General features: G+C 23.9%; 1 protein-coding gene across 2 annotated transcripts in view; it reads left to right on the forward strand.

The window, feature by feature from the left end:
* LOC112596070 (cytoplasmic polyadenylation element-binding protein 2) overlaps window positions 1–22,190 on the forward strand; it is a 113,968-nt gene that overhangs the window by 44,094 nt on the left and 47,684 nt on the right. For both annotated transcript variants that reach the window (XM_025341547.1, XM_025341548.1), the window contains one exon: window positions 15,571–15,676. In XM_025341547.1, the coding sequence (XP_025197332.1) occupies window positions 15,571–15,676 (106 nt within the window). The remainder of the gene's footprint in view (window positions 1–15,570; window positions 15,677–22,190) is intronic.

Raw genomic sequence — 22,190 nt, forward strand, 5'->3', positions numbered from 1 at the left:
ACACACAGACACACACACACAGACACACACACACAGACACACACACACAGACACACACACACAGACACAGACACACACACACACACACACACACACACACACACACACACAAACTATTACGATTTTAAAACTACCTTTTTTCAAAATCACATTTTAGTTTTATGGATTATTTATACGGTTATTGTTGTATTTGTAGGTAACTGGGAAAATTAAAAATACACACTTAATCGATATATTCAAATTCCCATCACTGCTTAAACAAAAAATAAAATGCATTACATATCACTGTGCAGATTTTTTGTGTTAAACCATTGGCCTAACGAGAAATTTCCTTGTTTTATCCCTATGGCTTAGTACAATTTATACAACCCTACTTAATGTACTTCAGTACGTGCCTATATACATATGATGTATTTATGTTATATTACCTTGCAATATGATAATGTTCACTTGAAAAAACTAATAGGGGTGATTTAATATTTTTAAATATATAACCACAGAAAGGTTTTATTTTATTTGTATGTTTTGAATTTGTTTTCAATAAAATTTATGTAATGAACATAAGTATTATAGTAAATAAAATTATAACGTATTTGTTTTTAAGAAAAATGCTTTTTGAACATCATCGCATTATATCTACTTTAATTGATTATAATTCGAATTTTCCGATGTAGAATGTAAAAATACTTTTATTTATAATTAATTTTATCGATCAAATTATTCTAGAGCATATTAATAAAATTCAGTGATTTAATACTGATTCAAGACAATATTATCTTAATATATTTTGACCAAGCTTCTTTATAAATATTTTAATTTTTATCAATTCCATCTTTGAGCTCTTAAGTATTTGTCTTTTAATTTAACGGTTTGAATAAACTATAGCTGTAACTTATCGAATAAAGATTATTTAAAAGTTAAAAAAAATTATAGAAGTTGCATAGACGCTAAGGTATAGTTTTGTACAAAACACATATTTATATGAAGTCAATTAGTATAGTTGTATTAATTCGTTATATATATTTTTTATATTTTAAATCGAATATTAATTATATACGTTTTGAAAAATAAATTAAACTGCAACAAACTGGATTGTGTAGATAAGTTCAATATTTATATAATATATAAGGTTATTCAAATTTTACCTCTCAGAAAATGAAAGGAGTTAACTTAAACTATAATGCAATTTTTACTATCTTCTAGAAATGTAAAATTTAAGTGAATGCTTACCAATTTTTATATTATATGCATTATACAATATTATACAATTTATGTAGTAAGTTATGTATGTATATTGTATATTATAGTGAAGAAATATTTTGTGTTGACGGTTTTGTAACGGTTTTATTTTCTAAAAATGTAAATAATATTCTCATTCATATATGTTGTATTTTATCCGGTTTAACTGCTTCGTCTATCCAACATTAAAATAAAAAGGTAAAGGAAATTGAAAACGTGATTTATAGTATCCGCGTGTTTCAATAATAAATTTAGTGCCACAGGGATAGTTATCTTTAATTTTGCAAGAGATAATTTATATAAAGAATATTCTATTTCAGTGAGGAAATTCTTACTTACATATTATAAGTTAGCATAAATAGTTATACGAAGTCAGTGTTGTTAATCTGACCCAAAAAGAATTAACTGTTGCAAATTACAAATTAAATCACTGAAGTATATGCAAGAAATTCATAAATTTTCCTTAAATTAAGCAAAAACAAATATTTCTGTTGTACAATCATATTGTAGATTGTAAATTGATAGTATTGTTTAATCTTTCATTATGGAAATTAGTTAATTTATTATTTTTATTCTTATATTTGATTCAATACTAAAATTTATCCTTTAGGATATTTAAGTATGTTACATAAGTATAGTCTTAAATTATATACGAATTATAAACATTTATTTCCCGAAGAAATTTTTCAATTTTTAAAGTTCAATGTGGCCTATTAGTCAAAGGAGAGAAAATAGTTGCAGCGTGTAATTTTTGAAATTATAATTATGATTAATATTGTAAAAATTGCACAATAAACAATTATAACATATAATTTCCTCCTAGTCAAATGTATTGCATATGCAATAATATGAAAAAATTGAAAACTTAATTTGTATAATATTCATTATTCAAACTGTATAATAATACTATTTCATATGTCCCTTTCCGTACGTAATGTTTATTTTTAAATTAGATTTTTCGAGTTGCGTTCTTTACTTGTTGGTTATTTTAAACGATACGTATGTCGTATGTGTCTATTGATGTGCCCATATTACTACGACTATAAATTCTTGTTTAGTGACGCGATTCGTCTTCAAGCACGACGCATTTAATTTAATGAATTTAGAACGTAGTTACGAACATGTTGAATTATAGGTACCTACAACTATTTTAAAATTTATTTCCTCTTTTGGATTCTTATTCATTACCTATACAATTTATACGTAATGTTTTAATATTTTGTACATGCATATAATTTATTTGTTAAACTTATCAATGGTACGTTTTATTACGATAATTTACTATTTAACTCATTTCTTATCATTTCATTTATTTTAAAAATAAATAGTTATTTGTTTTAATTGATAATAATTTTACTTCTTCTTTACACGTAACGTATATTAAGCTATTTCTTTTTGAAAGTAACTTTTTAATTAATACAGTTCTTCAAAACTTTCCCTTGAAAAATAAAAATAAAAAGAGCAAAGTTTAAAAATAAAGAACCCAATAAATAAAAAAAAAAAGAAAAATTAATCGTCAAATATAAACCATTTGTTTTTTCGAAAGAATTAATGATAAATATGATAATATTAATTAACATTTTTGTATGTTATCAAATATTTATTGATGGTAAATTTTAACTATGATAAAAAATACATTATTATTTGGTTAACACAGAGACGTCATTTTCAAGCTCAAATTAAAATATTTGTATTGCTTCAGTTTGCATATATCTAATTAAACCTTTATTCAATATAAACATAATTTATATAAATAGGATTCTGGTATTTGGATACGTTAATTTTTTTATACAATTTACTGGTTTAATATTTTATTTTACTCACGACGAGTTAAATTTCATAAAAAGAGACTTAACTACGAATTGTGATCTAATATATCGTCAGGTATTTTGTTTTTGTTTTTCATGGGTTCTTTGTGGTGTATTTTTAGGGGTTATAGGCTTTAATAATATGTAGAATAAAAACATTTTGTATACAATTATAAATTATGATCAATATTATGGATTTTGTTCACAGTTCCTGAATGATAATATAATAGCTGTCGTTGATCGTCTTCGTGGTTAATAATTCAACTTTTTACCATACTACGTGTTCTTCGTGTTTTATATTTATTTTTTCGCAATATAAACGACTAATGGTAGTAACACAAAAGAATAAATATAATTTAAATATAAATAGAACAATATAGTGTGAATATAATATACATTTAATCAGGGAGTACATGTTCTAAGCATGCAGTTGCGATAAGAAGATAATTATGATCTAACGAGTTTGTGTGATTGTGGGTAGAACAAGGAATCTGGTTACTGGTAGAGTGAGTTTCGAGTATTCTAAAATTGATTCTTTCAAGCATATCTGAAACATTCTGATACACCTTTTAAATGGAGAGGAGTACCCAAATGTTCTGTTAAAATAAATTGTTTATCACGATTGATGTATTGTTAGGATTTATAGATATGGAGAAACTCACGTAAAGTCGCTATAAATTCGGCTATATTATTATACTAGACAAATAGTTTTTAGTTAAAAATGACACCTCGTATATGATTCATACTTTGTTAAATTCGTAATTTAATACTCAGTGTAATGATAAAAACTTTTTATAAAGGAGTAAGTACCTTATAATTTATATTCAAATAATGAAATGTTTATAATTTAGTAATAAATTAGAAATGTTAATTAGGTAATAGTTTAAGTTGTGAAAAAAAGTCTGATATTTACCTGTCTACGATAGCGATTTTATTGTTGAAATGAAAACCGTTAACCAAGTTGTTTACTAAATACCGTATAAAAATATCTAAACAACCAAATTGTAATACGAGTCACCATACAAATATTGAGTACATATGTGTCGAATGTGACGTTCAATGAGTAATCTTTATCAATACAATTATAAATTGTAGTTATACAAGTTTAAAATGAATCCAATTTTAATAACTCATTTTATTTTTTGTAACCAATGGCAACCATATATAAAAAAATAACAATTGTTTTTCGTGAACCAACATATTCCTGTATAAGCCCTTCTTTAAAATGCGAATTTCGCTAAATCTTTTTTTTAGTGTGCACTTACATTATGAAATGTGTAGGTACTGTCAGAATTCTAAGTAACTACTTATTATAGTTTAGGGTCTACGTTGATTCCCTGTCAGTTATGACAAAACATATATATATATAAATATATTATATACATATGAGTATCTTTCTATAATTGATTATTTTGTACATATATTGTGATCGTGTAATTTCTGAATGGCTTGACCGTTTTCAATAAAAGTTATATTAATACATTTTTTTGAGACTCAGTGTTTATAGCTTAATTTTTAACTCCTATAATCCATGATTATTTATATGTTAGCTTACAAATAGACTTAGTTTTGGCTACAAAATATAGATTATATTTAATATCAGATTTAACGATATTGGATTTACTTTAGTCTTTAAATATTTACTGATACTGTATATTTTTTAATAAAAGAAAAATATTAATTATTATTGCATTATTGTAGTACTGAAGCTATTAATTTAGGATATTTAAAAATGTATCAGGATTTTATATAGATTTAATTTTTGTTGAATTTAAAGTATCTATTCACAAAAAAATTCAAAACATTTGGCTAGAAAAATTAAAAAAGGATATCGGTTTCGTCTAGCAATATATTGGCGATGAAAAATTCATGACCTAGAATTAGTTAAAGAATATACGATGAATGGAAAAGTAGCAAATATTCGTTTGTTTTATATTTTTGGAATACCATTTTTGAGTCTAGGCGATGTTTGTATATTTTTTTTCATTTGAACTATCAGACACATTAGACATTGATTTTAAAGTGATAAAATGTTTATTTGCTTGTTGAATCAAATATAATATTTTAAAAGAATTTTTTTTTTTTTTTTTCAATAATTCCATCAATAATATATTAAACTTACAGTAAGGTAATATGAATTAGTTGGAGTCTTTAAATAACAAATTAAATTATTTAATAGTTTTTTTTTTTATATATATATATAATTTCTATCTAAATGTGTTGTATACACTCGTATATTTCTATATATTTAAAAAATAATTTGAATAAGTTCTATAATGTTAGTTAAAAGTTAGCTAATAATATACACACAAGAGATTCAAGGAACACTACTGAAAAAATATTTTATTTATTGAAATTCTAATTAGAAAATTAAATGGAAATAATATAATGACATACTTAGAGTTTGTAAAAAGCTTGTTAAAAAAAGTATAAACGTAACATTTCATAAACATTTTTTTATTAATTCATAGTTATAATTGTATCATAAGTTTATTTATTTTATTATATTATTATTTATTAATTTTTGAATAGATTCAAACGATTAAACGTATATTAGTTATTTTGTTATATTCAACAAACATATTTTTGATGAACTTTTATAATTATATGTGTATTATTTATTTATAACCTATATTATATTGTTGATTACATTTTATTTTGAATAGATTCAATGAATTTTTGATTTTTTTTATGTAGTAATTGTACATTAAACTAACAAACTTTTATTTATTTATTAGTTGTTTGTTAACCACTGAATTATATACTAACTGTATCTCAAATATTTTAGGGTAAAATTCTAGTATCTATCTTTATTATGAAATTAAATTCATTGTTGTATTTGTTTTATTGTACACGTATAACATAGAAAATCTACGTATTAGATCCTTACTACAGTTTATTCATAAAAATATTTATTTGAACAAAGTTACATCTTTTTGAATTATTAGAGGATAATATTATCAACTTTCCTTAACGAATACGATTTTTTTCGAATTTTTATTTTTAAATTAGTTATAAGTACATGAATAATTTATATTTTTTAAATTAAATAAATGGAAAAAAGTCCTTTATTTGGACACATTATATATTATATCCTCCTCTAAAAGTTTGATAAAATGTAAATTTATACTATTATTAACTATGATTAAATCGGGGTAAAAATTCAATACGTTAATTTGCTGTGTTGTACGCATAAAGACTGAGAAAACGTAGCGTCCTTTTAAAGTATTATACATATGGCGTGTTTTACGGTATAATATAATATATGGCAACGGTCTTTGAATCGAATGTTTTATTATTTATTCAGACGGTTGGATATACCACGTTCGGGCGTGGAATGACGCATTATATTATTAAAACACATATGTAATATATATTACTTGCTTGGACTATATTATAGTTATACACGTGAATACAATATGAAGGTAACAATATAGTGACGTTTCCTTAGTCCGGAAAATCATCTCCATTCCAAAATGTCCTAATATATAAATAAATGTCATTTAATTTAAAATGTACTATTGTAATAAATTGTATTTAAAATTAAATTAATAAAACACTAACTTAAAAATACGTTATATAACATGCAACTTCATTTATCAAAAGTATATAAGTACTCGTACATTTACATTTAATAATGACCAATATATTAAAAATAGTTAATTAAATTTGTTTCTCAAATTGAATTCTGTAGAATTTTATGTACCTATTGTTTTATTATAGTTTAAAAAAAAAAATTGAATGAAATCGAGAAAAAAGGAATTAACTTTATGAGAAAGTTGTTGTATTTTCCATTCGAAAATATTCAATAAAAACATTCATTTTTAGTTCTAGTTATCTCACTAAATATTTATAATTTTTCTAGGAGAGAGGGTCGTTCCACGTCTATAACAATATTTAATGATATGTATACACGTTTGTTAAGAAAAATAATTTTATATAAAATATCGTGTGTGCTCATTTTGTCGACGGGCAGATGATATATAGAATTTCCTCTGATTTGAAAACAGAGTTTTCGTTCGCTTTGCTCTATTAATTACCAACGGCTATAATGATGATGATGATTTTCGAATGAAAATAAATACTACGTTTGCAATAACGACGATGACAGTACGTCGGCAGAGTTTTTTCATCGTCTGATCTAGAACCGTTGTTGTCGTTAAAAACTTTTTTATATATATATCATATATGGGTATGTACTCGTATAATATGCTTCTACACAGGTTTATAACGTGTACATACTTATTTGTATTTTTGCGTTGTGTGTTTATTTAGTGATTTAGGCATAGGGAAGGGGGATGGTGACTAAAATTAATTTATTGAAAAATGTTTTCTACTGTTTTTTTGTTTGCTACAACTGACAACTTATAGTGAACGCGTTCATACGCTATTCGTGTACAGAATTAAAAATATATTGCTGTATGTAAAAAGGCTCTATGGATTTTTTTCTTTATCGTGTAGTTGGCGTAGATTCTTGGTTAGTTGGCTGGTAAAAGTCTTGAAAATATTCACGTATAACACAATCTGGAAAAAAAACATCTTGTGAAGTCGTTCCTGTGTCTTTCGTTTTCTTATACTATCAATGCATTATATATGATGTTGCACATGTAGTTAGTTTTTCTGGTGTTGGTGCGACAAGATTTTATTTTTTATTGTTATTTTTTTATGCGCAATAAAAATTGTTAAATTAAATGTCACAGTATTCGTTTTGCCATGAGTTTTACATACTGTAAGCTAGAAACTTTTCGGTGCCATATATACATACGACACACGTTACGACGAAGTTTGTCTTTTCTGCTACCATACTTCGTATTTTTAGTACAGTTTAAATGTGCTTTGCACAACTCTACAACCTTTGTCTATTGGTTCGGTAGGTAGAGTAGATTAGGGTCTAATCGGAAAAAAATGGTGGCGCATTTCCGAAACGTGATATAATATAAGTAGCTTCCTTTTATATTACGAATACTTACCTCTCAACGATTGTCGTGTTATGATCAGGGAACGATGTTTTTTAAGAACAATTTACAATAAAATAAACATTATTATACTATTGTGATAGTCAGATAGGATTTGACAATATTTTGATTCAGTCATCGTGGATATTCCGATAAGGCAGGCCCTCATGACGCGAACACTCTGTATAGATACTATTATACTCACCGTGCGTTTATGCAACATGAATGCCTTCTGACATTGTGTGCCGGCATTAATTATTTAACTACTTACGTCCCCTAACATCGTTTCCGGAAACGTAGTTCGGATGTGTATATTATAATACAGTACGACGGAAACGGTGATGTGCGTACGTCTCGTCGGAACACTCCTCTCCCCAATCATATACGTTTGCACATATCTTTCTCCGTTCAACATTACTGCGCGTAAAAATAAGTTATATACTTAAATCGTAATCCATTGACATTTAGAATTTTTAGTTAAGTAAAAATATGCATATTGTAATAAAAATAACGTTATTGCTTACGCCCAGAATAGTATCTAATATACGTTTTATAATTACCGTAACTTTTTGGCGTAACAATAATAATTTGATAAGGATCCATAATATATGTGTACTAAAAGCACACAAAAGCAGTATATTTGTCGCTGATATTATGTTTTAAAAGTCCTGTGATACTTATTGAGTTTAGTATATAATATACCGAGGACCATTAGCACTATTTTCTCTTTCTCCTGTGTAGTTATTACGTTTCATCTACTGATATTGTACATGAAAACGTGTATATGCATAATGTTCATAAGAAACATACATATAATTAAACTGTATACAATCCTTTCAATCATTTTAAATTTAAATATTCTTTTCAACGCACTTGACTAACAAAAATAACGATGTGTACTTATAAAATAACCTGTAAGTTTATTAATATTTAACATACTTTGGAAATTAATTTAAATACGTTTTAAAGTAGTTAACTGTGCCTTTTACAGTAAAGGATCTTAATACGTACATTTCAAAACGAAATGACTTATGTAAAATAATTCTTTAATCGCTACACGTCTTGTTCATCTGGATAAAGTAAGTTATATTTTTGATAACTTATTAAATGTCCAATTTCATGTTTGATGTTAAATATTATACTTATTACGTATTTTACACATTCGACGATTATACGTGAGCTGAAAGCAGCATCAAATGTATAATTTTTTTTGGAATATAGGTGTATTATTGTTTTAATAAAACGGAAATAATTAACTAAAAATTACCTGTATTGTGAACATAATATTACTTGGTCCAATATACATAGTAAAAGACGTATTTATAGTAGTAAGGATTTATAATAATCTCTTTATTAATTAGTTATTAATATTTATAATAAGTAGATTGTAGAACCATCATGAAAAATCTTTCTAAACAAATCCATTATTTTGTCTTTATAGATTAGTACACGTTAGTACATTTATTATGGAATTGTACGTGTTAAGAAGTTTATAATAACATAATAATTTAATATGAATAAAAAAAAATATAAAAAAATGTAAAAATCATTTATGTTTTTTTTTTTTTTTTGATGCGCATTTTTTTTTTTAACTATACAATCATATACTATTAATTATATTATATACTACTATGCTTACTGATATCTTGTAATTAGGTCAAACTTGTTTTTATTACTATTTCATATTTTTGAATATCTATTACATCATTATAAAAAAAATTATATTATCATTTAAAAATTATAAAAAAATTTTCGAAAAAACATACTAATTAAACTCATAATACTTTTTAGACAAAAAACGATTTATTTTAAAAAGATTATTTTAAAATGTAATTCTTAATACTCCATTTAAATTGTATGTTTTGTATTTAAAATTCTCATACTAATTAGATAACCTTAACTGTATACATCTATCATTGCAAAATTATATTTTCATTTAGCTGAATTATTGAATAGTTTTTTTTTTCAATTTGTTTTTTGAAAAAATAACATATTTGTTTAATAATGTTTCCATATAAAATTAAGATATCGATCACAGCAATAACATTACAATTTTTTTTGTCAGTCATTTATACTTCATAGTACTTCTTGAAAATCTTTAAATTGTTCGTCATAAAGAAGAAAAAACATTAATTCATTATTTATAATATTCATGTATCAATGTTTTATAAAGATGTATTATAATAATATATATATATATGTATGTGTAAATATCTGTAAATTTATATTTAAAAACACATAAAACTTTGATTTGGAATTTTTCTATGTTAAAATTATCATCCTCTTTGCAAATTATTTAAAAATGTATGTTAAATTAATTTCGAAAAATATATCTTCTATTTTTTTAATCTGAATTACACATCTGCTCATACATTTAATTCGTATTATTTTAAAGTACGTATCATCCTCTATTCAAAAAAACTTCGCTGTAAAATTAAATTATAAAAATTGAATTAAGAAAATGATAAGCAGAAATCATCACTGACATAAAAATTAAAATTGAGAATATCTCTAAAATCAAATTTATGAAATCCGCTAGTCTTACATTTATTTTTTTGTTTACAACCATGGTTTAATTCGTAAAATAAATTGGTAAACTCTAGGCTAAAGAACCTTTCATCGTAATTTAAAGGGATTAGCTTAAATAACATAAGTTATATAGTTGATGATTTAACGGGATAAAATAATATGGTTCTGTCTAAAACTCTGTTGCTCCTTATTCAACTTTAAATTTTAAATATTCAATTATAAGAATAATGAAAAAAAAAATAAATACTTTTTAAACACTCTTAACTGTAAATTGTTATTTAATTATTATAAATTATAAAGTTCATTGTCTATTTTTAAACAATTTAATAGGTTTACTTGGTTAATAAATTCAAATTGATATTACAGTAGCATGATTGCAGTTATGAAAAAAAGTATATGCACATTGCACATGTACAATTTAACTTTATATCTACTTGAATACTTTTCTTAAATATAACTTAATAGTTTTACTTGTTATTTTTATTGTGAAACGTGTTATCAAAATAATGATAATCGAATCCAGTTATCAAAAACTTAAGATAAAACTTACTTAATTGTAGGTGAGAGAAAGTATTATGAAGACAGGAATCAAAATTAAGTTTAAATCAATGAAGTTCATTATAAATTATCACATTTTAAGTATACAAATTTTATTCTAAAAAATGATTATCAGAGAAATTATTACAAAAATGTAAAGCTTAAAATAAGGTTTGAATGGACAGTAGTGCAGCTATAATTTAATAATTCTTTCATCCCAATCCAATGGGTTGGAAAATAGTTTGAAAAATAATTTCGTCAAGCAATCGTTTGTATCTTTGTATTTTATTTATTCTGCTTTCTTTGTCAACTGTCTACAACAGGAAAAAATCAATTTACATTTTTTTTTTTTTGATCATAGTATGCTCTAAAAATCTGCTATTTTATTAAGGTATATAAAAACCTTAAGCTGATGCTCTTTAAAATGATTATATGTTTTATAGGTTATAGGTATGTTTATTCTATTGTATATCAATACAAATTTACAAACTAATTTTTCAGGATATAACTTTTTAGTAACTTTATTACTAAGGATAGAGTTGTGAATTTTAGTTGTTAACAATTAAATTTTACAGTTTTTTGTTTATTTTAATGTTTTGCGTTATTAAAAATATCTATCATTATCATAGAATTTAGGAGACGACATAATATAAACAATAAAAAATATTTCTAATTATCAAATTTAATTAATACATATTAAATTATAAAATATTGTACCAAGTCCATAATAAAAGTACTATATGTGTGCTAGATCGTTACGAAAATATATTTTATGGATAATTCAATTTAATGTGAGTGAGGAATAATTTAATGATGAAAGATGATATGTTATTATCTTTAACACCTACCTCAAGTTCTTTAGCGTTTGTATACCCTTATTTTTTTCAGACATGTCAACTTCCAACTATTTTTGTGAAATTTATTTCGTTTTTAAATACACAAAAGTTTTCCAATATATATAATATATTTATAAACAGAATTCAGTACTATTATTATTAATCATTATATTTCTACTGTAAAACCTTCTTGTTTTATCAAATTGGGGTTAATTAGTTAAATTTGTCGTGTCATTGAATTTTGTCATCAATTATAAATTAAATATTAGATAAAAGAATTTTGTTACGAATCAATCATTTATTTAATTATCAGCTATATATTTGTTGTATTATAATTATTATGTATTAAATTTTAAACGCCGTGAATAGAAAAAAATGTTTGTCCTATACTCATATATTATTTTAATTATTTTTTGTGATAGTATTAGATTAGCACCATTTATATATACCTTGACTTATTATAATGAATTTCTTGACAAAAACTTTGTTTTAACTAAATATGAATAAAACTATTGAGATCTACGTCGTATTCTTGACTGATTAGTAATTTATTTGTTTAAATTATCGATATTTGTTATTATTATTTAATTTTCTAAACTTTTACCATAAAACAAGTAACATTAGTGTATATTCGTTTATTTTATGAATAATTGGAACTTACCTCATTCGTATAACCTTAGTGTAAAGTAATATTACATTAGGTTAGGTTTATTATATTGTTATAATTAATAATTGTATTATATTCTTATTTAAAAAGTAATTCTGAGAAGTTATTCAAATTTTAATGTTAAAAAAAATATATATATATTCTGACCGTTTTTAAAGTTATATACTCATTATATTTCCTTTAAACTATAAAGAACTATTTCAAAAATTACTTTTTAAATGTACAATATGTGTCAAATTTTAACAGCATAAATTGGATTTTTATTAGATTGGTCATTGACATAATTTTTAGAAAGAGTACAGATAACTTGTGCTTGTACTTTATAAAAATAATAACAGATCTTAGTAAAACCAATAAAATTAACTTTTTTAAAAAATATGAAACTTTACACATTATATAATATGTGTTAATTTTATTTTAATTCAAATAACATTCATATCACAATCAAATAAAGTAGGTTGTAAGATGTTCAAAATTAATAAATAATAATTTGAAATAATATTTTGTCGATATTTTATACAAAATGATCCTAATTTATGTGTATATATATATATATAATTTTATGTTATTCAAAATATATAACGTATTTTTCAACTATTATACAAATTAAAATTAACTCCAAATATTAATTTAACATTAATTAAAAATACTATTAAACCACGTTAATAATATAATTGTATCAAACAATATTTTCATCAAATCCACACATAATAAGTAAACATTAAAAATTGTAATTTAATATATATTTTTAATAATAAAATATGATATATTTTGGTAGAGTTTACATTCATTAAAAATTATCTTAGGGTACTCAATTGTAATTGTTATAATTTTAGTACTCTTGTCTAGTTATTCTTAGAAGTATAGTTTAGGTTTATTTTAATTCAAAGGAGTGACTTAGTCTCTTGGCGAACTGACTACAAACTTAATAAATTATTCCCAAATATTTGAAATTATTAAATTTGTACTTATCCAATACTATTTAATTTAAAATATATCCATTTTTTTTTTTTTAATTTTAAGGTAATAATTTCGCTGTTTTCTGTAAGACTATTGTGATTTACTTCATAAAGTTTTGTTTTTAAAAATCCCGAATAATACACAACTATTATCGTACATAATAGGTAATTTGATAGGATCTGTGACAAAAGCTACCTATTAGTCATTAAAAAGAGTAATCTTATGAACTCAATACTAATGGACATTAGCCTAATGAATGTTGTATTTTCTACTTTCGCCAATTAATACAAAACCTTATAGCGATGAAAACAAAATAATTGGATTCGTTGATGAAACTTTGTGCACCCTTCTCAAACTGCAAACTGTTATGTTAATATAAAAACAACTAGAATTTTGGTTTGGCACAGGATGTTATTTGGGACTTCCAGTCGTTGTTTAATGAAAATGTATCATTCTCAAAAATCATAAAAAACTTAAATAATCCAATAAATTATTTATATTTATCTATTATATATTAATTATATACAATGAAAGACTATTATTATCACTGAAATATATTAATTCAAATAATACTCAAAGTTTAATGAAATTGAAATGTTTCTATCTGATCTAGTTATAGTTCCCATTAAATTTAATGTAAGTGTAAGCTCATATATGCTTTTATATGATTAAATATAGAATGTAATATGAGTTATAATCAAACGAATATGTACTATGTATTATGTTTATATTTTGAATCGATTATAATATTATATTTCATATCAATGAAACAAACCTTATTAAATCCAAAGTTCTCTTTTGATAATTAAAAAAAATAAAAAATTCTTATAAGATTTATATATTTATAAAATCGAATTAAAAATTTAGTTTTAGTATTATTTACAATATTTTTTCTACTAAGGCACACTACACTGCCTTAATGTATTATACAATTTTAAATTTTATTTTATGTGAATTTTTTTATTTTTTTTTTCTTAAATAATAAATACAACTTTGAATGAATCACTACCTAGAAAAAATTTCGTATATTATTTATTTAAACCAATAGGATTTATTTTCACTAGTTTTAAAGTATGTAGTAGTGAATATTTTTAGACGTTAATTATTAAATGTTAACGTTTATTAATATTTTACGTTTAATGACGTGTTAAGATGATACGCAAACAGAAACAGAGTTGTGCATTAGGAACCATCTTATATACTGTATAGTATATAATATTAGTTAAACAAAAATCTCTATATTTTACATTTATTTAGTTAACGAACTAAATTATTGTATACACTTGTATTTTGGTAATTTTAGTAATTCGATTTTAATATTTACTAGTGAACCTATAAACATCGTTTAGAAGTCATTAAAATATTAAAATAGTTTTTGTATTTTTAATTATACTATTAGTATATATTTCACAAAAAAATAACTCACATAAATTCTAAAATGATAATATTGATACATATAATCAATTATCATATTTAACTATATGCATCGCATGAAGTTATATTTGTATTTTTAAACTTAAAAACAAAAATTATAAATTATGTACAATAGAAGCTTTATAAAATAGCATTTGGGTTTGAATGGAAATTTAATTAACAATTTACAATTAAAGAGTTATTCAAAATTAAAATATTCATTGCTCTTTATCATAATAAGTTTAATTATGCAGGTATAAAGTAACCTTTTGTATTTCAATACAAAATTGAAATTTTCATGAAGTAATTAGCTATTCTGATATTCATGTTATATATAACATTATGTATAGAATTGTTTTTGTTTTTTCTCTTTCAAATATAAAAACATGATTTATTCATTTGCTTATGCAAAAATATGTTTAGTTTATATATTTTTAATTTTCACAAATATACAGTTTAATGAATTATACAGTTGTACCCCTATTTTAAATATAAAAATGTATAATATTCCTTATAAAGTTAATTTTCATTTTTTTAAATAAGGTATTAATAAATCCATTCTAAAAACAAAAGATATTTCCTTTAATACCTTAATACTTGAATTTAATGCATTTGGCATGTTTTAGGAACGATGTGGAAACGGCACTGGACCTTTGGATAACATGCGCAATCTTGAACACTATTTAAACGATATTATGCGTTCTGGTACGGAAAATCCAGAACACGTGAAAGGTAAGATTACTGTTTATCAGTTTTGCATAAAATTAAAAATATACTATATTAATATTGCATATTAAAATAATATTCTAAGAATATTAGCAAAAGATTTTAAAACGTTACCTACCAATAATCCACGTATATTTATATATTTTTTTAAATTTAAATGAGCGTGATTTCACACGAATTTTCATCGTAATACTTGCACCTTTTCTTTGTGTTTATCACGGGTACAATATATTGTTTTTTGATTTGTAACTTGTGAGAAATTTATTTTGTAATATAATGGTAAATGAAATTGAAGTATATATTGATTATACCATTAGTCTATTTGAAACGTGATTTTTCATGACGTTATTTTTCCATCATAAATACAACAGTTTTATGAATGTATAATGTGCACAACGTGGTGAAACCATTATATAATACACAGTTACGAATAGATATATAGTATATATATATATATATATATATATATATATATATCGTATTCTATTTCCTTTTCGTGTTTTTTTCCATTCATTCTGAACACACGCAGTTTTCTATCAATGCTCTGTCTATCCATCCTTTCATTTATCTATCTAGTGTGTGTGTGTGTGTGTTTGATATTGGCGAAAATCCAATAATGCCAACAGGAAAGACATGGGGTGGTAATGTAGAACCTTCAACGGAATCGGGTCCAAAGGTGGTTGGTTAAATCCCCTTCACCTGTCCGTCCTGTTCTCTTACACCCGTGCATGGTTGACATTAATAACGGCTCGTCGAAACAGCCAATAAGGACGCGGCAGGAGGGGGGATTTAGTACAATAGTGCTTTACACATACACACGCGCGCGCACACACAAATAGACTAGAGTAAACGCGTCACGTTCGAATCCCCAAACGGAACTTTGTCCTAGTTATTATGGTCCTTTTCTATCTGGCATCCCCTCGTCGCTCGCACACCGTTTGCTGTTCCGTGTGTGTTTTTCCCGTACACCTTTACTGTGTTCACCAGCAATGTACAATGCCAGCTGCCACTAATTAATAACCTGTCTAAACGTCTATTAATTCTGGAACAATAAACGTTAAATTTAATGTTTCCCAGAATGATTTGAATAATGGTTGATGCCGTTGTTGTAGACGTATAATCGTCTACTGTATTTTGTTTTCCAACGTCACCATAAATTGTATCGATCATACACATTTTTAACCTTGTTGCATAATTTATTATATATCATAATACGAATTTTCAATTGATTCTATTTTTCGAACAATAACGAAATCACGACTACAAGGTCTTATTATGTTGTAATATACTTACAAGTATACACGTGTACTTATATTTAAATGTATTAGATAATTGTATATACTGAATATGTTAAATAGTTTAAGAAACCACATAAAAAAAAAAAAAGAACGGTTTGGTTACAGGTTTTTTTTTTTGTGTCCTACAACAGATTTAAATGTTTGATTTATGTTTCGATTAAAAAAGTATCCAAAGACATAACAAATTAACCTTTTTGAAATAAAATACTATTTACTAATGAATTGATTTCAATTTGTACAATGTTCGGTTTGAATAAGAATATAATTTATTTTGCATCTTCTTTGTTTCCTATTATATTCGCGACCTAGATTCGATGATTTAAAATAAATTCAATTTTTATTTTTGTTTTTGTTTTTTTTTCATGAATCTTTTAACTGTAAGTTATTCAAGTCAGATACTTACTTATAAAGATTGAAATTATTATTATTGGCATTCGTTTTTTGTTGACTATTTCTGTCATCTGTAAAATAAAGGATAGATTTCGATTATCTACATAGGATATAATAAATTAAATCATTTGTAATTATTTCATTTTTTTTTTTTTTATATTTTTTTCTTAATATAAAATTAATATCTATCATTTTCTCATCGATTACTTTAAACATTTTTCACTTGACACACTTTTCACTTCACTTTTATTTTTATTAACTTAAATGGTTTAAATAATAATTTAATAATAATTAAAATATACAAAAATACAAATATTAATGTAATTAATATTATTTATGTACATTTAATATAATCTAAATAAGATATATTATTATTATTATTTTTTTTTTATTGATACCTAAATGTTTTGTTTAATTGTTTTGAGTTATAAATTAATTACAAAATTTAATAATCATTCCAAATACTATTGTTTGTCGGTTTATTTATATTTTGTTTGTGTTTAATATTTGATTTAAGTTCTTGGAACTAAACTGAATTATTCTAGCAAAAAGCAGCTATGTTGCATCATCGCCTGATTAGTACTAGTTTTCCCTGAGGACGTTGTGTAGGACAATATCTGAACTGACAGAATACTGCTGCTATTATTTTACCCTCGCTAAATGCTGATATTACTTAGCATCTACTTGATTTTAATAGCAAAGACATAAAGAATTATAAAATGTGTTTAAACCCGTATTTTAAACAAACGTTTTTATTATTTTTGAATAATAAACGTTTGATTGTATATTAAATAAAAATACATGGTTTCAACTCACTAAACTCAGTACCTAAACTATATTAATTATTCTTTTAGTTTTGTATAATATAAATTTTATCATTTAACAATTTGATTCTATTAATCGTTAATTTTTATCATAAAATGTATTAAAAGTTTTATCTTTAATAATAGTTAAAAAAAACATTTATTGTTATACATTTAAATATTTTTTCAGTGAATCAATTTAGATATGGTATACTTATTGATCGCAGTATAAAATACTCAAACGATCCGTAATAAATACTATATACACTAAAAATGTGTATGCCATTGTTATAAAATATTTCATAAACAAAAAATTAAATAGGCCCTTATTAATAATAAATTATTTTTATATTTTTTTATTTTTTTTTTTTTTTATTAGTCTGGCTGTACGCTATAGAATACCGAAATTTGTATAATCATGACAATCGCCTTATCATATTTAGTTTTTTATGATTTTGATAACACGGCGTTTTATATAGACAATTTAGGTACATTACTGTCTTGTGCTTGTTTTGATTTATATATGTTACACACAAGATTTTTATGCATTCTATTATTTAATATGGAATTTATAAATATATATACTTAAATTCGTTTAATTACGATTCAGCTATTTATTATTACTATTATTTTTATTTTTAAAATATTTTTCTTGAATTTTTTTTTTTTATCATTCAATATGTTTTTTGTCAGTGAAACAATTGTCTTCGTATCTTTGTATAAATATCATAAACTTTTTCAAATCACAATCTAACATGAATTCTTCTAATTATCACGAGTTGAATAAGATTTTATTTTATTATATTCATTTCATAATCAGACTTTTATTTCTTTGATTATCTACATAACATTATTTTTGTAACATTTTCTTTTGAAAATTATTTGTGTCATATCACCTGACGTTTAGATTTTCCCATAATAATACACTATAAGAGTCGTGAATATTTTCTTCTCTGAACTTTTCACAAAAATGAATTGTAAAGAAAATGAAACAAGGGTGACCCCTCAACCCGGATGTACAGAAGAGTCTCGTCGCAACAATAAAGACAAAAAAATAATAATAATAATAATAATAATAATAATAATAATAGTAATAATAAAAGTATAAGAAAAATGACAGAAATTATTTAGCGAAAGGGGTTTTTTTTTTATTGAAACAATGAAACTATAGAGAGTTGTGACGCTTACTAGAGAAATACAACAGTTTAAAAGTTGTGTGATCCAAAAAAAATTATCTACTTTGCAGTCTATATTCATTGATTCAGTAGACGGTTTATGAAGTGTAGATAACTACAATTACATCCACTTGCAAACACTCTGTGTTAGTTTAACAAAAAAAAAAAAAATTAGAATATTGATAAAACAAATCCTGTACATATATGACTACCGTGATTTGCGAACTTCAGTATTATACATTTTCAATTGTGTTAAATTTATTTTTATTGAATTCAGACGGTATGATATAAGTATTAGTTTTACTTGTCGAATTAAATTATCGAGTCTTTGATAAATTTAGTAAACGATTCTTTAAAATTATGTATTACTACATAAATTTATAAATCCCTTTAAGTTTTAATTAATCTATTTGTATTAAAAATATCAATGCTTATTATTTGCGATTTTACTGGTCATCAGTTTTTATTCTTTTTATGAGTAACCCTTAATATGCCAAAATCATGTTCGAGGTGAATGAGAGAGATATAAAGCCCAAATATTCCGCTGTATCTTGTCTCAGCTGGATATTTTTTTACTGTATTTAATATTAAATTTCATTTTTAAATGAAATATTTTTTATTATTTTTTTTTTTTTGTATTTATAATATATATATATATCATTTTCGATTTGTTTACCCGTTTTTTAGTGACGTCACAATCAAGTAATGACAGTTGAGGTTTTTTTTTATTTTCAGCTCTCTACAAGATATTTATCATAAGGTTTCGGTCTGTACGCTTTCAGAATTTGTGGCTGGTGGGTGAGGGGGACATTTGGTAATTTATGTTGGGTCTAATAGTGCGGAATATGTATTAGAGGAGGGCGACAAGGACAAATGCTTTTCCCGGGCGCCCACCCTTCGGTCTGATTTTATGTGCGAATAGTTTGACCCGGATTCGAAGACCAAACCTGCCTCCACCTCCTTTCTTTTTCATTCATCAGTGTCACATGATGACAGGTTTAACTTTTCTCTTGTTTTTGAACGTGGTTTACTATTATTAGCTCATACATATATCTGTGTGTTATACCAGGCGTTACTGTATAGGCAATTGTGGTACATTGAAGACTCGAACTGTACACGTTCACTATTTTATGTAACCCAAGAGAAAATGATAAAATTATAAACTGTCAATAGAAGTAAACATACAGTTAGATTTGAAAATAGGAACTAACATTTGATGCATATTAGATACGTATTATTGAATATGTATTTATCTAGTCATAAATTAAGATAAATAAATTTTACTTTATCTAGATATTATATTAATAAATTATTTAGTCATTTTGATTTTTTATAATTCCAATGGTCTTGATTTTATTTAAATATATAATTATGCGTTTAACGTGTTTAATTGCATTACATTATTTAGATGTTATTATACCTTTTTTCTTTTAATTTTACCATTTAACTGTGGTTTAATTATTTAACAAGAATATCTGATTATATTTTATGAAGTTATCAACAAAAATCAATTTATTATTTACACTATTATCATTTTTGTATTAAAAACATAAATAACATATAATTTGTGATTTTTTTATCGATGTATATATGGATAAAATAAAAATAACTTAAATGTATTCACCATGATCTATCGTGTAAAATATTCGTGTGTGGCAAGTTGTTCTGATGAAAATCTCTTATAATTTGTAAAATGATATATTGTCAAACATATATATTATGTTATTGGATGGATTAAGAAATCGGTTGACATATCGAATGCATAATATATGCTGTGTCATAATAAATTACATATTGTATGATATTTTATTGAAATAATTTTTTTCTCAAATGGTTAAATAAAAAAATGTACTATATTATTCTAAAAAGTAAAAATAAATTTTATTTTAATATGTTCATCTAGTAATGAAGTAAAAAAAAAAAAAATAATAATTGACTATTATTTTAAAATCTACATAATTATGTATTATAATTTGTATTATGAGTATTTTAAATATCTCTTATCTAGATTATTCATTTATATTATGTTCAAACATTCTTCAATCATAACTAAAGATTTTCACTTTTTCAGAAGCCTTCAAATTCTGTAGAAAATATAATTTAATCCTTAATATCCAATATTAAATGTAAAGTTCTCTTGGAAACTATTCAAGTCGATTTAAACCTATTTTATATTTAACTTATGACAGCGTTGATAAATTAGACATTGAAAACTTTATCATCCTAATAATTATATAATGCTTCATAGTAAATTCCTGTATATTTTACGCTAACACTATTCTTGTTATATTATTAGTATAAAAACTTGTATTAACCGAAGCTTAATTAAATGTAAAAATAAATAGATTATTATTTATGGTTATGTATATTATTCACATTATTTTATCTACATGATAAAATATATGTTTATGTAGTATGCGCATGCTGTGGGTTGCAGTTTAAATGTATTATGTGTATTGACTAATAAATATTTGTATATTTCAATTGCTTTAGCTTAAATTAAGATTTAAGATGCATCAAATGGAAATATAATTTAGGAGTATTCGAATAAATTTTTAATACAAACAAAACTGACATTATTTTAATTTAATATATAACAGGTAAATAGGGGTTAAAAAATAAAAAAGATTTAATCAAACCAATTATAAAATATACATGTTAATAAAATAAAAAATTGTCCATGGTTTCTTAAAATATATTCTCCACTCTCTTTTATGCCGTTAAAAGCTAACTCAATTGAAAATTCATTTTTCAAAATACTCTTGACACTTAATATAAATATTTGTCAATATGAAATATAGTACCTAAATATCGTATATTTCGCATAAAACCATGGAAAGGAAAAAAGATGTAA

Source organism: Melanaphis sacchari, unplaced genomic scaffold, assembly GCF_002803265.2.
Source record: "Melanaphis sacchari strain LSU unplaced genomic scaffold, SCAv2.0 Contig2_pilon_pilon, whole genome shotgun sequence".
Taxonomy (NCBI): Eukaryota; Metazoa; Arthropoda; class Insecta; order Hemiptera; family Aphididae; genus Melanaphis; species Melanaphis sacchari.